This window comes from Rhinatrema bivittatum, chromosome 6, assembly GCF_901001135.1.
Source record: "Rhinatrema bivittatum chromosome 6, aRhiBiv1.1, whole genome shotgun sequence".
In the NCBI taxonomy this organism is placed as follows: Eukaryota; Metazoa; Chordata; class Amphibia; order Gymnophiona; family Rhinatrematidae; genus Rhinatrema; species Rhinatrema bivittatum.
This window is the reverse complement of record NC_042620.1, coordinates 212,636,786-212,654,878: the sequence shown is the minus strand read 5'-3', so window position 1 is coordinate 212,654,878 and position 18,093 is coordinate 212,636,786. Positions and strand designations below refer to the sequence as shown.

The window sequence follows — 18,093 nt, the reverse complement described above, 5'->3', positions numbered from 1 at the left end:
GATGACTTGCTCAGATTAATAACATAACATATTACATTGTTTGTGTTATAAATATATTATTTTTATGAATAATAAATTTTAAAAATAACATTTATTATATAGATATCTGTATCATTGTACCTTATGTGCCTTTTTGCATTTGTATTTATTTTTGTCACTTGTTTTTCCTAATTACATCATACTGTTTTTTAATTATTTATTAACCTGAGCACTTCACCATTGGTGCTCCTTGTTCTTGCTCTGTCCTGTTGACTTGTATTGTTCCAGGATACTTCTCACTACCAATATAAGGTTCTACCTTTTGGGCTCTCGGTGGCCCTAAGGATCTTTATAAAAGCCTAGCAGTCGTGGTTAAAATCTTCATTGTCAAGGGATTTGTGTCTTTCTTTACCTGGACGACTGGCTGGTGATAGGACCTTTGTAGGCAGAGGTGTTGGATACCCTGCAGAAGATGATCCAGCTCCTTCAGTTGCTAGGGTTTATAGTCAACATTGCTAAGTTGAATATCATCCCTGCCTAGAGAATAAAATTCATTGTAGCATGGATAAACTCATTGTAGGAGAACACTTTCCTCTGTACATGTAAAGATCCATTGCCAAGTGCTTCTATGGCCTGCAAGTGGCACTGTGGGTTCCTTGGTCTGTCTGTTCCATCCTCCAACTCTGTGATCCCTACTTCCTGCTGGCAACCATCTTGTATTTATACTAAGGCATTCTCAGCAGTCAGTTGCTAGAGCTTGGTCCTACCTTCCAGTCCTCGTACTCTGGCTTCTTTCCTGCATTCAGAAGACTTTGTCTTCAGACTTTTCCTTCAGTGCTTCCACTTGCTGTCCTTCCTGGGTTCCTGGATTTGTGATTTGTTCTTGCTCTTTATTCCTGTCAGGGGCTCCCCCACTTCTTAGGCCTTGCTAGCCACCAGCACTGGGAGGGCTCAACCCAAAGGGAAGGTAGCTGGTCTGGCAGAAGTCCCTCTATTAAGAACATAAGAACATGCCATACTGGGTAAGACCAAGGGTCCATCAAGCCCAGCATCCTGTTTCCAACAGTGGCCAATCCAGGCCATAAGAACCTGGCAAGTACCCAAAAACTAAGTCTATTCCATGTTACCATTGCTAGTAATAGCAGTGGCTATTTTCTAAGTCAACTTAATTAATAGCAGGTAATGGACTTCTCCAAGAACTTATCCAATCCTTTTTTAAACACAGCTATACTAACTGCACTAACCACATCCTCTGGCAACAAATTCCAGAGTTTAATTGTGCATTAAGTAAAAAAGAACTTTCTCCGATTAGTTTTAAATGTGCCACATGCTAACTTCATGGAGTGCCCCCTAGTCTTTCTATTATCCGAAAGAATAAATAACCGATTCACAACTACCCGTTCTATGATAGAGGTGTTTAAAATCTCATGATTTTAAACACCTCTATCATATCCCCCCTCAGCCATCTCTTCTCCAAGCTGAAAAGTCCTAACCTCTTTAGCCTTTCCTCATTGGGGAGCTGTTCCATTCCCCTTATCATTTTGGTAGCCCTTCTCTGTACCTTCTCCATCGCAATTATATCTTTTTTGAGATGCGGCAACCAGAATTGTACACAGTATTCAAGGTGGCCTGGATTTGAAACTCCTAGCACTAGGTTGTTTGTTTCTGGGACAACTCATGAATGACAACAGTCACAGATCAGAACGAGTGGTGTACCTTTTGAGTGTTGGTCCAGAACTTGCCATAGTGAGATCAGTCCCAGCCTGAGTGGTCCTGGTTGTCCTTGGGAACATGGCAGTAGAGGTGCATGTTGTCCCCATGACGCACCTGAACATGAAAGTTCTCCAGTGGGTCTTCCACTTATAGTGGGACCAATTGTATCAGCCTTTGTTGCATTCTATACATGTAATCACAGAGATGAAAAAGTCCCTCCATTAATGGCTAGAGCAAGGAGCCCCAGAAATAGCACCTCTCTTCGTTATGTAACACTGGTGACAGATGTGTCTACCAGAGAATGGAACAGACACACAGATTCCTTCCAAACTAAAAGAACTCAGTCAGCAGCAGAGCTTCTATTCCAAATCAGCTTCTTAGATCTTTGAGCCATTCGACATGCACTGAGAGTATTTTTGCATCTCATTAAGAGAAAGAGAATACTGATCCAAACCGTCGACCAAATGGCAATGCTCTTTGGGGACAACAGGGTCCTGGGTTCTGGATCCTCTCCCAGGAATCTCAGAATTTTGGAGTGGGCTGTCAGTCAAGGAGCTTTTCTTCAAGCAACTTACCTTCCTGGGATTTCCAATATGCTGGCGGATTGCCTCAGCAGGGTTATTCAGTCCCATGAGTGGGTTCTTGAGCAAGGTGTGGCATGCCGTTCAACTTCTGGGAATGCCTGATAATTGACTTAGTCACATCAGAAAGCAATAGGAAAGTTGTCAAATTTTGCTCCATTCTTGAAGTAACTTCTGGTCCATACCAGACACTTTTTTTCTGCTCAAGTAGAAAGCAGATCTTCTGTTTGCATTTTCTCCCATTAGTGGTGAGGACTGTGCAAAAGGTACTCAAGGATCAGGCATACCTAATCCTCATTGCCCCGGCTTGGCCTGGGCAAGTTTGGTCTCCTATCTCATCAAGTTGTCTACCTGACCTCAGAGCCTTGCCACAACAGGGAGATTATCCATGTCATCTGAATTGAACTTCTTTTACCCTGAAGGGGTATAGATGTTGAGTGCTCGGTAGTTTCCTTAATGTCACTAATCAAGTAGGTAGGGGACATTGTGTTTTCAGCTAGCAAGCTGACCACCAGAAAAGCCATCTTTAAATGGAAGCATTTCTCATCTTGGTGTTAAGCAGGCTGTCTAGATCTGTTCATCTGTGTTTTAAAGGATCTGCTTCAATCATTGTTTTCCCTGTTCTCATTGGGTCTCAGTACCTCATCAGTGAAAATGCATCTCTGTCCCATCAGTGCTTACCATCCTCATGTGGATGGAAATTCAATCTCCATTTGTTCTCTGGTATCCAAGTTCATGAAGGACTTGTGGCATATGAAGTCTCTGGTTGCAGAACAACCAATACCTTGGGATCTCAATATCATATTGGCACAACTGATGAAGCCTCCATGTGAGAAATTGGAGTCATCTTCTTTGAAGTTTCTTACCTGGAAAGTGGCATTTCTAATAGTCATCACTTCAGCTAGAATTAATGAGCTACGAGCATTGTTTCTTATTTTCCGTACTTAAAATTTTTTGCGCTCATCCTAAGTTTCTGCCTAAAGTGTTTTCTTCATTTCATTTGAATCAAGCTATAGTTTGCCCAACTTCATTCAAAGGCCTCATGTACCTAGAGGGGAGAAGGCCCTCCTTTCATTGGACTGCAAAAGGGCCATATCTTAAGATCAGAAGAGAATTCAATCACATTGTCAGTCTTCCCAACTTTTCATCTCTAACAGATTGCGCATGGCTGTTACCAAACGCATGTTGTCTAATTGGCTAACAGACTGTATCGTACGTTGCTATACCCTGGCTGATCTTCAGATCAAAGACTTTGTAAAGGCTTATTAAGTAAGAGCTAAGTAAGGCTACTTCAGAGGCTCACCTAAGAGCTCTCTCAATTGAAGACATTTGCAAGGTTTCAACTTGGTTGGCAGTTCACACCTTTGTGTCCCACTACTGTCTAGACAGTCTCTCCAAAAGGGACAGTGATTTTGGGCCAGTAGTTTTTTTGCAGCCTGTTTTCCCTGTGGTCCACACTCTATTCTTATTCAGATAATGCTTTGCCATGCAATCCTCAGCTTGGGACTCCTCACATGTCCTGGCTAATTCAGCTCTGCTTGTCAATGGAGAAAGCATATTTGCTTACCATAAACGGAGTTTCCAGAGACAGCAGTATGAATTAGCCATGCTTAATATCTACCCACCTCCCTGGAGAGTCGACTACTTAGCTGAAGCTAAGCTGTACTATTGACTGAGGGGGCTCAAAAGGCAGCATGACTTGCACGCATGCTCAGTAGTGAAATTTTAATCTGATGCCGTCAGAAGACGTCATCTGTTTGTCCTGGCTAATTCATTCTGCCTATAGAGAATCCCATTTATGGTAAGCAAAGTTGCTTTTCTGTTCAGACTTCAAATAATTGTACTTTACTATACTTTTCAGAGAGCAATTTCTTATTTGATTTTAATTTTCTTTTTTAAGGGAAAGCATGGAATCTTCAAAGAATGCTACTTTGGGCATCTAAAACAATACAAGCTAACCAAACTGTCTCCTTCTACAAAATACTCATTTAGATTAGCTGCTAAAAATGATATTGGAATGAGGTACCCTTTTGAATTTTTTAATCATATATTATGTAGATATTTTTTTTAAGACTGGAAAGAACTAAACCTTAACATTTTAATTTATACCTTTTCAGTGAGTTTAGTGAGACAGTATTGTATTACACCTCAGGAAGTGTCCCGCCACCACCACTTCCACCTAAACTGATTCAAGCTGGGATAACTTGGCTGTCGTTACAGTGGAGCCCACCCAGTGGCGCATCTTCAAATGAATCCCTCACTTATACTTTAGAGATGGAAGAAGAAGCTTCTGTAAGTTGACAATTTTCAGTATGATGTAAAGTGAGAAAGGAATTCAGTGACTTGAAATCTTCTCTTGAACGTGTTCATTTTTTTAAACATAAATATGCTGTCTCCCCACCACCTTTTTGCCTGAAAAGGGAAAGCAAAGAGAGACTCAACAAAAGCCCTGAAGGGAGACTGTGAAAGGAAAAGTGAGGATCTTTGGGATAGAAGCCAGTTTCAATAGACCCAATTCTTCCTTTTCCCTAGTCTCATTCCTATTATCCTTTTTCTATTTTTTTTTTCTTGTCACTTTCCTTTTTTTCTACTCATTTACTCCTTTTTCTATTAGATTATCACTGTATCGTAATCCTTGAAAGCCAAATAGAAATTGGGATAAATCATTTTTGGGGTAAATATCTGTTTAAAAAAAAAGGCTAAAATCTAGTGCACTTTTTCTTTCTTTCCTCCTGTTTTATTTTAAGGACAGAATGAAGGAAATTGGCATAATCAAATGCAAATTCATATTGATGCTGTCCACTGGGATGTTTAATAAGAGTTTCTGGTATTATTACCTAGGATGCATTTTAATTGTTTTAAAATTGGTTTTCCTAGCGTGTAGCAGATGGACGCAGGACCAATGGGTATAGTGTGCTCCTGATAGCAGTTGGAGACTGAGTCAGATTTCAGTCTGACGTCAGCACTACATATACCCGTGCACGAGGCTTTGCTCTCCAGTTTTTTCCGTCCCCATAGCAGTTCGGGACTTCACACACGCTTGCACAGCATTAGAAAACAAAGAAGAAACAATAAAAACAATTTTGACAAAAAAAAAAAAAAAAAGAAAACAAAGAAGAAACAAAGAAAAACGTACCTCCAAAACGAGCCTGTTCTCCTGCGGTGATACCTAATGGGTCCCTTCCCCAGTTGAGATTTCCTGAGGTGATTTCCGAGATCCCTCAGAAGTAAGCCTCTGTCCCGGTGTGGACTTAGCCCCCGGGAAAGGGAGCGGCTAAGAGGCTGCCTCGGTCCGTTAGCCATCCCAGCTTGGACTTAGCCCCCTGAAAAGGGAGCGGTTGAGAGGCAGCGGATGCAGAACCGAGCGCAGTGGTGAAGGCAATTCCATTTCTCCCTGCAGCCGGAGACTGCCCAGCAGAGGACCGGGAAGCGCCGAGACAAGGTAAGGTAGAAAACTTTCTCTAAGTCTCTGGTCTCCCGCACAGATCGTCCCTCTGGCGACTGTACATTCGGGTTGAGCAGCCCCATCCGGTCTAGACCTTGATCTGGCAAAAGGGTCCTCCCACGTGGAGACTCCCTTGGGGGGGGGGGGGGGCACCATTTTACCACATGGTCGTCACAACATTCCCTACTGTCACGGTGGAACCTGATGTCTCAGAACTACTCCGCCCCCCTCTGGCTACCGGCGAAGGTTCAGTACCTACTACAGTGGTGGCTACAAGAAGAACATCTGAGAGATGGAACAAGCCTATCCCCACCGGAATGGACCTTGCTCACCACAGATGCGAGCCTGCGGGGATGGGGAGCCCACTGCCAGGAGCTAACGCCTCAAGGGCAATGGGACAAAGAAGAGTCGGCATGGAACATAAACCGACTGGAAGCCCGAGCAGCCAGACTAGCCTGCCTACGGTTCAGCCACAGACTCCGGGGCAAATCAGTCAGAGTCATGTCGGACAATGCCACTACAGTGGCCTACATCAACTGCCAGGGGGGAACCAGAAGCCAGCAGATGTCCCTGGAAATAGAGCCCCTAATGACGTGGGCAGAATCAAACCTACAGGGGATATCAGCTGCCCATGTCGTGGGAAAAGACTACGTCACTGCAGACTGCCTCAGCAGAGAGAGTTTGGATCTAGGGGAATGGAAACTGTTACAGCAGCCTTCCAGCAGATAGTAAACCACTGGGGAACCCCAGCCATGGATCTTCTGGCAACCGGGTGCAACACCCAGGTTCCCAAGTTCTTCAGCCGAAGACTGGAACCGCTGTCCCAGGGAATCGATGCCCTCATCCAGACCTGGCCACAAGAGGACCTACTGTACGCCTTCCCTCCATGGCCACTACTGGGCGGAATCATCCGCAAGATAGAACACCACAAAGGACTGGCCAAGAAGACCGTGGTACGTGGACATGCGAAGATTTCTGACAGGAGACCCTTACGCCTACCTCCACACAGGGATCTACTCCAACAAGGACCGATCCTCCACGAAGACTCAACGAGATTCTAACTTACGGTCTGTCCATTGAGAGGTCTCGCCTGAAAAAGAGTGGATACTCAGGACCAGTGATTGACATACTGCTATGAGCGCACAAGTTCTCTACCTCCTTAACATATATATGAGTATGGAGAATATTCGAAGCCTGGTGTGAGGACCTCAACATCCTTACATGGACAGTCAAAATCCCCATGATCATGGAATTTCTGCAGGACAGTGTGAACAAAGGGTTGTCTCTCAACTCCATCAAGGTACAACTGGCCGCTTTGGCCAGCTTCAGACCCAGGGTGGACGGCACCAGCCTAGCGGCCCACCCAGACGTCTCCCGCTTCTTAAAAAGGATCAAGCATATTTGGCCACCCCTAAAGTGGCTGATACCCCTATGGAATCTCAATCTAGTGTTAAACTTCCTAGCGGGAGCTTCGTTCAGACCAACTCGCAGTCTGTCCCTACAGCTCCTGACCTTGAAGACGGCGTTCCTCGTGGCAATCTGCTCAGCCCGTCGAATCTCCGAACTTCAAGCACTATCATGCCGGGAGCCGTTCCTTAGATTCACGCCAGGATCCATACAGCTGCACACTGTACCCTCCTTCCTGCCAAAGGTGGTTTCTCACTTCCATCTAAACCAAACCATTTCACTGCCATCTCCAGATGAGCATAAAGACTCTGAAGACTCTCGCCTCCTTCGCCACCTGAATGTCAGCAGACTCCTAGTCCGATACCTGGAAAGATCGGAACCTGTACGAAAGATGGACCATCTGTTCATTCTTCACAGCGGGAAGAAGCAAGGAGAAGCAGCCTTGCGGGCAACCATAGCCCGCTGGATCAAAGAAGTAATCAAGGCAGCATATGCAGAGGCAGTCAAGCCTCCACCTCTATAAGTCAAGGCCCATTCCGCAAGGGCCCAGGCAGTGTCCTGGGCAGAAACTAAGATGCTGTCACCCACCGAGATCTGTCGGGCAGCAACGTGGTCCTCCATACACACCTTCTCGAGATTCTATCACCTGGATGTTCAGGCCAAGGAGGACACAGCATTAGCAAGGGCAATACTAAATGGGCCACGGGCAGCCTCCCACCGGGTTCGGGAATAGCTTTTGTATATCCCATTGGTCCTGAATCCATTTGCTACACGCTAGGAAATGTAGAAATTACTTACCTGATAATTTCATTTTCCTTAGTGTAGACAGATGGACTCAGCAACCCCGCCCATGGCTGCCTTGCAATCAAGAATCCTCAGGGGAACCTCCCCCGAGTGCAATGCAAGCACGGGTAAGCCAACCCTTATATCTAGTTCAGACACCCATATTACCAGGTGTTGGTGCTTCTCGGTTGAGCGTCCTGGCAGTCTCCAGCTAGAAACCACTTCAACCAATTCAAGTTACTCAAGTTAATCAAAAAATTATCCAAACATATATATCTATAATTGCTTTTCGAGGAGAAAACTGGAGAGCAAAGCCTCGTGCACGGGTATATGTAGTACTGATGTCAGATTGAAGTCTCCAGCTGCTATCAGGAGCACACTATACCCATTGGTCCTGAGTCCATCTGTCTACACTAAGGAAAATGAAATTATCAGGTAAGTAATTTCTACAATTTAGTAGCTAGTAAAAAGGGGTTGATTCACCCATTTCACCACCAGGAGCCATCTGTTGGTGAATATTTCTATTCAGGCAGTTGGTGAATACAAAATTTTGAAATTCTTTCCCCCGAAACAGTGCTTGCTCAGGTACTCAAAATAGAGCTGAATTGCACTCAAATGAGTATATAATAAAGGAAATCATACCCACTTCACTCCAAGCCTTAGAATACATTAACTACCTTATTTCCCTAAGCATGAATCAGATGTGTTAACTTTTCTGGCGTCTCTATCATATATAAAGAGGAAGGGATTCAGTATGGAACACGTGCCGTCCATGATATCAACGTAATCAAAGGGCAAGGAGCTAAAAATACCCATCTAAACTTAATTCCTAAAACCTGCCTTATATGCATACTTATTTGCCCAGGTTATTTTAGGGATAAACTGAGAAAACAGCAGCAATTACCCATATTTTCACCTGTGTTTATTACAAGGCAAAAATTACCAGCAGTGGCTTGGGAAGATACTAATCAGACTATGCTCTAGCCTTTATAAACAAATTTATGTGCAAAGCCCATTCTTGCCATCACTTTATTGGATTAAGAGCTGCCCTGGCCATAAAGGGTTAAGATACCCAATTCAAATGGTCAAACATACCTTTCCTTGATGTGGAGGAAGCACTATTTCACTTTTCCAATGCTAGGGTGATGACAGCTTTGATGCACTTCAGCTACACAGAGCTGCATCATAATAGAAGGAGCAGGATGTTAAAGGGCCCTTTCCACCCCTTCATGGTATATATATTATAAGGTATCTTTCAAAGAGAAGTGCCTAGAAAAGAAGACAATGAAGCACTGTCACAGTAGGACAACAATAGAAACACATGGGACGATTTGTCATGTGCTTTCTCATCGCAATACTTACGCATGAAACACCTTCCAGTTCCCTCTTTGCTGAAGTATTGGGACATGACCTAAGCTCTGTGTGATTATATCACCTGTAGCAGATCCTTCACCCTGTTGAGCTTGCTCATCAGTGTTTGTTTCTTCATCCTGAAGTTCAGCTTCCTCTTCTAGCTGTGGAAGAAATTGATGGGCACACATATTAGGTACTGCACAGCACACCCCACAAACACCTTACTCATTTTTACAAATGCAAGAGTTAGGAAGTCTCCAGAGACCAAATGTGTGCTCAGTAAGGGACCTTGTAAAGTGATGAATATGATTGTATTGCTTTACAGACGGAAGGGATGGAGACATTAATAGCATCACATAAGAACACATGGGCTCTGACACCCAGTAGAATTCCAGTTCCTTGATTAAGAGCAGACATGTAGTCTGGGATAGGAATCTGCTTTAATATATGTGAAATGTAGCGGGAAACCTGGCTACCGCATCCATTATCATTAAATGATAATCACAGAAGACCTCTCTGTTCAGGCTTGTAATGCTTATGGTTTTTATAGGTAAGTTCCTGACTTCTTGGAGGACACAAGCCCACATGCATGCAGTTGATAGCTAAGTTCCTTAGTATCATTGGGGCTATGTCACAGAAGCCCTTTTGTGCCTCAATTCTCTCCTGCTCAGTGCAGGATGTAGTCATGCATGTAGAGCAACATGGTCTCTAGAAAAGTAGTGACTGACATGTTTCTTGCCAACTTCTGGAAGGAGCAAGTATTGAAATAGCACATAGTGGCCATGATTTTCTCCTTAGCAGATGAGCTGTGAGGGTGGTTTATATGAGAAGTCATACAGCTTCCTGTCTTGTCAAAGGGTTGGGAGATAAGAGCTCTAGTCGGCCTATATCTAATCAGGCACACACTACATCATCTAGCATAAATCAGCACTGGACTAAAATATTCTGTGGGAGACTTGATGCCTCCCATGATGGGCATAAAATTGTAGATGAACTGTTAGAGCCATTGCATAACCAAATGTATAACCATCTTAATTGTGACAGGGAATGTACCAACCTCTTTGTACCTCTTTTATGTGAACTGGGGAACTGATTGAACATGGAATGTATTTCATCTATGCTAAATAGCCACCTTTTTTGCTTCAACTGACCTCTTGGACCAATTTTGGGACAGGTAAATGGCAGTGAGGGAGCATCTCTTTTAAAGGGGTGAGAAATGGCACAAAAACTGACTTTTACATTTTTTTTAACTTTTTTTTTTTTTTTCTGAGCTGTTGACTTTGATTCTAGCTTCATGGGTTAGAAATAAAGCCTGAAAGTCACCATCTGCCAGGATTTTCTGCAAAAGAAAAAAATACACATTTTCCTGTTCATACCCCAGATCAGTCCAGACTCCTGGGTTTTGACTCCCTGCCAGCAGATTGAGACAGAGAAGAAAAGCTTTACTGACGTTGCCATATAACCTAGTCAGTTCCAGGATGCCGTAGATGCCTTCTCTACTGATTGGTAAATTTTCAAAGATTTTTGAACATCATGATACACACACATATGTTACAATTTTTGACAGATTATTAGCCTCTGATGAAGGAAGATTTTATCGAAACATGAATCGTGTTGGGCTACTGGGCTCTTCACCTTCAGCTTTATACACCAGAAAGGCTTCTAATATGGGTGTATTATATAGAATTCTAAGATAAGTGTCTGCATCAAAATTTTTGTCATTGAAGACTTTAAATGTATTAAAATAATATAAAAGAGACCAGTGATTACAAGCAAATTGGGTTTTAGTTACTTCAGTGTCTAAGTGAATAAGATAATGGTTCACTAACCAAATTTAGGTGATTTCTATACCATCCTTGCTTTATATGAGGGTCTCAAAAAAAGAACTTTGGCTTTTGTATGACTAGTCCTGTGTGGTTTTTGTTCTATACATATAACCTAGTGTGCCACCTGCAGTCCCTCAGTATTTATCTGTCTTCAGCAGATGGAAGAGGTGTAAAACTTGCAGTCTGGAGTAGATTTACAACAAAAAAAAAAGTTCTCCCAGGAGGTTATTAGGTCCTGGTGGGGCCATCCCTCCTGGCTGAGGCGGGTGAGCAGGGGTTTGGTGATCCTTGACTTAGCTTGTACCTGGACAGTATGGGAGTTAGGATATCTAATGGTCCAGATCTCTCCTTCTCCCAAAGAGTCTGAGAACCCTGAGGATTCAGTGGACATCTCTGCAGGGTTGGTGATCCTTGGTTGCAACTCATACCCGGAGATTCTAGAGGTTAGGACAGCTGGTAGTCCAGTTTCCTGCTTCCCCTGCTGAGCCCTGTGGATCCTGCAGCCAGCTCTGCCACAGTTCAGGGACATATTTCTTTTCTTCTTTGTCGGGCAGTAAAGTTTGTTTAAAAAAAAAAAAAAAAAGATTAGAAGCAACAAACTGAGGGTTGTGTCTGCAGAAGATCTAGGCTTTGACGGCTTCGCCTGGCTTCAGCACGGCAGGTAAGATGATTGGGGGGGGGGGGGGGGGGGGGAGAGCTCCTGGCAGTCAGACCTCCGCAGCGAGTTACACCACACATGGATAATGGCACCAATGATGGGCTGATCTGTGCTGTCGAGCTTGTGGTGTGCCTTTCAAGTGATCGTTTGTGCAGCTTCTGCATCTCTGGGGGAGATGGCAGTTATGGCGGGCCTGGTTCGGGGATGATGATGCGAATTTCACAGGAAGCGTCGGGGGCAGCCACATAACCCATTCCCTATGAGAGCAGGAATGGCGGCCATTTTGGCAGCAGCAAGAGGAGCTTTGGGGGAGGTAAGAGATTACCCTTCTCCATTATCCCCAGCTGTAAACGGCCTGCAAGAGTGCAGGAGGCCTCTGAAGAGGAGGAATCCTTCCTGGGGGAAGATTCTGGGAATTCCCTGGATTTTTCTTTGGACTTTGTGCTTCTTATGCACAGGGCATACCTGGCCAAGAAGATAGGGGGGAAGCTCCCGCATCCCCACAGTCAGTCAAAAAGTGGTCCACAGCCTGCAAAGAGGCCCAGAAGGGCAAATAAAAAGATGCTTGAATGGATCCAGAGGGTTCTAGGTTTGGCTGGGCACCCACCTAGTCCCTCGGATGAGGAGGACAATTCTGAGGATTCTGAAGAGTGAGCTGTAAACTCCCTGGGGGATGTCTGTCCCGGTCTTGTCATATCAGGATGAAGATCTGGATCAGATTGAAGTCCCGATAGCCGAGGGGGATAAACCTAAGATGGTCCAGCTATTTCGTAGGGAACAATTGTGGCACTTTATTCCTTATGTGCTTAAGGAGCTGGTCATCAAGTTGCTGCAGGATAAGTCCAACCAGGAAGAAGTGGATCGTGTCATGGATGGCTTGAGGGGTCGAGCGAAGGCTTTCCCCTTCCACAAGACAAGAAATTGGTGGTCAGAGAGCGGGACACTCCAGAGGCTGGACTGAAGGTCAGTCGGGCAATGGCCAAGATTGGGTACTCGTTGCTGAAGGAAACTGTTGAGCTTTTGACACTGCCAGAGGTGGATGCATTGGTCTTGTTGATGACCAAGAAGACAATTATTCCAATGGCAGGCTCTGCAGTGCCAAAGGATGTGCAGGACTGGAAGTTGGAGGTTCATTTCAAAAGGATTTTGAGGTCTTCGCTTTGGGCATCCAGGCTGCTGTATGTAGCAGCTTTATGCAGAGGGCATATTTGCGTTGGCATCAGCACTTGCAGGCAAAGGAGTCTTCCTCAACATCCTCCTCTAAACAGGCTGTGCGCTTGGAAGCATCGATGGCCTATGTAGTGGAGGCATTGTATGATTTAATTAGAACATCATCTAGGATCATGATGTCAGCGTTTTCAGCCAGACTGCTCTGGTTGAGAAAAGGATTGGTGGATGTTTGGCCAAAGTCTCAGGGGCTCCCTTGTTTAAGGGCAAGCTCTTATTCAGGGAGGGTCTCGACCAGCTGTTAAAACATCTGGGCGAGTCCAAAGGGAACAAGGTGCCAAAGGACAAACCAAAGGGTGGAAAAGATCTTTTCTGACTATGTCAAGCTTCAGAGAAAATCTGCAGTTTCGGCAGAACAGAGGGTTGTTTACCTTTCAGAAGCCAGTCACAGGCAGGGTGCACTCCTTTCGGGATGGATGAAGGGCTACACGAGGGAGCTTGAGCCAGTGCGCCGGAGGAGCTAAGGCATCTCAATGAAACAAGGCCAGTCCACTCTTCTCTTCCATCTGTTGGAGGGCAATTAGCCATCTCTTACGAGGAGTGGGATCACAATGGGCCAATGTGTTCTAGAGGTAATAAGAGATGGCTACGTGTTAGAATTTGCTTGTCTGATGAAAGACGTTTTCATTGTCTCCCCCCTGTGTTTCCCGCAACAAGAAGGTAGTGGTTCACCAAACGGTAGACCGTTTGCGGAGTGTAGGAGAGATAGTGCCGGTTCCCATAGAGGAACAAAGAAAGTGAAGATATTCCATTTACTTTGTCATTCCAACAAAGGAGGGATCTTTCAGACCGATATTGAACTTGAAAAGGTGAAAATAGCTCCCAAGGTACCACATTTTTGAATGGAGACTCTACAATCTGTCACGATGACAGTTCGAAAAGGAAATTTTCTTGCATCTTTAGACTTCACTAAAGCATATTTGCATATTCCAATCAGGCTGGAGCATCAGAAGTTCCAGAGGTTCATGATTCTGGGGCATCATTTTCAGTTTTGCGCTTTTCCTTTCAGGTTGGTAATGGCACTGCTCACAATGATGGTGGTGGTGGCAGCAATGCTCAGGAGAGAGAGGAGGTGCTGGTGCACCCATATCTGCACAACTGGCTCATTTGAGCAAAGTCATCAGGCTGTACAGAGTGTTCTAGAAAGGTTGAAGGCGCTGGGATGGGTGCAAACCTCACAAAGAATCACTTATCCCCGACCCAGTCCCTGGAATACCTGGGAGCTCGTTTTGACACACAAATTGGCAAGATGTTTCTTATAGAGGAGAGATTAAATTGTAGAGGCAAGTACGCCGCCTCTTTCGGCTTTCGCTTCCCAAGGTTTGGGATTATCTGCAATGTCATGGGGTCCATGACATTGATGCTGGAGTTGGTTCCATGGGTTTTTGCTCATATGCCCTTGGAGAGGGCACTCCTATCCCGTTGGAATCCGCTGTCTGTGGAGTTTCAGATTTCTTTCCCACTCAAGGGGGAGGCCAAGTCCAGTCTGTCTTGGTAGCTTCGTTGAGCCAATCTATAATGAGGAATGGATGTGGAAGTCCCAGAAAGGGTGGTAGTGACCATCGATACCAATGTATCTGGTTGAGGGGGCAGTGTGTCAAGGACAGGCAACGCAGGGCCGGTGGTCCACAGATGAAGGTTTATGGTTTATCAATCGGGTAGAGACAAGGGCGGTATGGTTAGCGTTAAGATACTTTTTTCCCTGGTTACGAAGCCAAGCGGTGTTTGTGTTCTGTCTGACAATGTAACGACAGTGGCATATATCAATCGACAGGGAGAAACCAGGAGTCAAGGGGTTGCTCAAGAAACCCAAGAGCTGATGGTCTTGGCGGAGTAGCACCTGGCAATTCTAGCTGCAACCTACATAGCCGGAGTAGACAACGTTCAGGCAGACTTTTTCAGTTGGAGGACATTGGATCCAGGAGAGTGGGAACTGACTGAAGAGGTGATGTGGCTCATTTGGTCCAGATGGAGGACTCCTAACATGGATTTGATGATGTTGAGCCAGAATACCAAGTCACCTCGGTTTTACAGTTGCAGGCGGGACCATGGAGCAGAAGGTATTGATGCACTGGTTCTACCTTGGCCAAGAGGGATTCTTCTTTGTGTTTCCTCCTTGGTAATTACTGGGCAAAGTGTTACTGCGAGTAGAGAGGCACAAGGGCACAGTGATTTTAGTGGCTCTAGAGTGGCCTCATCGTCTGTGATTTGCAGACCTGGTAAACTTGGTGGTAGATGGTCCATTGTGGTTAAATCACCTCCTGGGTCTGCTTCAACAGGGTCCAATATTTTTGGATCAAACATCGCTTTTGTCTCGCAGCTTGGCTTTTGAAAAACAATGCTTAAGAGATAAGGGTTATCCTGAGGACGGAATTGCCACATTGATGCATGCCAGGAAACCATTCACATCCTTGGGTTATATCAGGGTGTGGGGGGGTTTTGAGGCTTGGTTTGTTGAGAAGGGCGTACAACCTACTCACACTTCAGTTTCTCAGATCTTGCCTTTTCTGCAGAAGGGTTTGGTTAAAGGGGTAGACTTTAATTCTCTTCGGGTGCAGGTAGCGGTCTTAGGCTGTCTTAGAGGAAAGATGAAAGGAATTTACCTGGCTTTGCATCCGGATGTGGTTCATTTTCTAAGAAGGGTGAAGTATTTATGTCCCCCAGTGCGGACGTTTTGTCCCTCTTGGAATCTTAATTTGGTTCTGTGGGGGATGTGTTAGGCACCATTCAAGCTACCAAGGAAGGAGACTCTGAAGAATTTAATCCTGAAGCTGTTTTTTTTTTCTTTTTCTTTTTCTTTTTTTTTTTTTGTGGCGATTTATTTGGCCAGGAAACTCTCAGACCTTCAAGCGTTGTCTTGTTGTGATCCTTTTCTGCAGATTGCTGAACGGTATCTTCCTTTCATCCAAAAGTGGTGTCCGCTTTTCATCTTACTAATAAAGCAGGAGGGTAGGTTGTCTAAAAAAGCCGTTTGGGCAACAATGCAGGTTAGACATCAAAGATAGTCCAAGTGTAAACTTTATTTGGATGGAGACATATATTCATACAATTGCCCGACTCTGGCCGAGTTTCGCCCCAATTGGGGCTGCCTCAGGGGCTGTGTGAGGTTAATCTCTTTCTAAGTATCAGAAAGATGTCTTGGAATGAATGCACCAAATACGTTAAAGGTCTGGTGGTATTAATGCAGTTAATGCAGTAACGAGTAATCCCCTTTCTATTACCGCTAGGACCTTATGAACAGACACTGATTATTGTTGATACAATAGCAAGTGGTCTCCGCTCCAATACCGCAAGGACATTTAGAAAACCTCGCTTTTCATCTTAGCCAGACAGTGGAACTTCCTGCATTCCCAGATTTCGATTCCTCCATACCACATGCAAGTGAGCTTCGAGTGCTGGATGTACGGCGGGCATTATTGAGGTATCTCAAGGTGACAAATAGTTTTTGGAAATCTTATCACCTCTTCATGCTCTATTATGGGCCCAGGAAGAGGGACAAAGCATCCAAGCCACAATTATGCATTGGTTGAAGGTAGCAATTGCGTCGGCATACATTTGGAGGGGCAAACCTGATAGGCTGAGGACTCATTTGACGTGGGCACAAGCCACTTCTGGGAAGAATGTCAGCAGGTGTCACTGCAGGAAATCTATCGAGCGGCCACTTGGAAGTCATTGCACACTTTCATCAAACATTACCACTTGGATGTTTGGGTCCCGGACTCCATGAGGTTTAGGGAGAGTGTACTGCGAGTGAGACTTTCTCGGCACACTGAGCATGCCCAACGTGCCATAATCCCTGTGGCCACAGGGGTTTCCTTCAATCTCTTCTTTTCCGTGCTGCAGTTTGCCTCGCGGGTTAGGAGCTCTGTGAGATTTCTCTCACCTTTTTTCCTCACAGAAAAACTTGAAGTTTACTTCTTTAAAAGTTCCCTAACAGGGGTCTCCCATCGCGCTCCGTTCCCTACGATGCTTGGTGAGTACCTTTCCTGTGTCTCCGGTCGGTTCCTGCTGCCTTACCGTTTGGTTCCCGCAGGTCACCGACCATTTCGCGTCCTTTCTTTCGTCATGGTGAACGGGTTCAGAAAGTGCCCAGAGTATCCGCGAACAATGTCTATCGTGGACCCTCACACTGTGTGTGTTTTGTGCCTGGGCCCATCGCATGATGTTCGCCGGTGTCCCAATTGCGCCCAAATGACTCCAAAAGGCAGACGTGCCCGTCTTGACAAGATGGAGACTCTCTTTAAATTAAAGTTAACTCCATCGACTTCTGCCCAGTCATCACCGGCGAGTAAATGTCCTTCCATTGACAAACCTCGCCGGGAGCAGCAGGAAGATGGTGACTATCCATCACCGACACCATCCAGGACATCTGTAGCCTCATGCTCTGTTCTGGGGAAAGACCGGACCAAGCACAAAGGGAAGCATCCCCACCTATGTCGAAGCGGCATTGATGGCCATCGAGCCACCTTCAAAGAGGGCCCGGGGAGAGGAGCCCCCATCCTCCTCTACACCTGAGACCACAAGGCGTTCCCCACCGACATCGGTGCCGGGTACTGAGCCTCCACAAATTCCTGTGGAAGGGCCAGTAACGCTTAGCCTGCCTCCCCCTGTAGCTGCACTATCCACACCAGCTTTCAGGGAGGAACTGGACATCCTTGTCTGCCAGGCAGTCCTCGATGCCTTCCAAAACTTGCAACCGCCATCGATTCCGGCCCCCATACCTGCACCGACCTTGGAACCATCTATGTTTGCACCATTGCTGGACCGACTCGATACCCTCATCGGTGCTTTCCCGACTCAGCCCGTTCCATCGGCACAGAGTCGGCCATTGAGACCTCCGCAGCTCCCGATAACCTGTTCCGAGCTCCTCGGAAGAAGATGACACAACTTCTGGTCCGACTCCAGCTTGAGGTCCATCGATGCCAGAACCTCTTCCAGGTCCATCAGGGCTCTCGGGACCTAACTGTCCTCCATTCCCCTCTATGCCATAGATTCTATCGACGCCTCCATCGATGCCAGTAAACCATCCATCGATGCCTACATGGCCTGGCATGTTGGACATTCTCCCTCCTTCAGGAACTCCCTATGACCCATGGGAGGATGTGGACACAGATACCTCTA

General features: G+C 45.5%; 1 protein-coding gene across 2 annotated transcripts in view; it reads left to right on the top strand.

The window, feature by feature from the left end:
- LOC115093978 (fibronectin type-III domain-containing protein 3A-like) overlaps positions 1–18,093 on the top strand; it is a 249,858-nt gene that overhangs the window by 147,774 nt on the left and 83,991 nt on the right. For both annotated transcript variants that reach the window (XM_029606523.1, XM_029606522.1), the window contains exons 12-13: positions 4,174–4,295; positions 4,391–4,565. In XM_029606523.1, the coding sequence (XP_029462383.1) occupies positions 4,174–4,295; positions 4,391–4,565 (297 nt within the window). The remainder of the gene's footprint in view (positions 1–4,173; positions 4,296–4,390; positions 4,566–18,093) is intronic.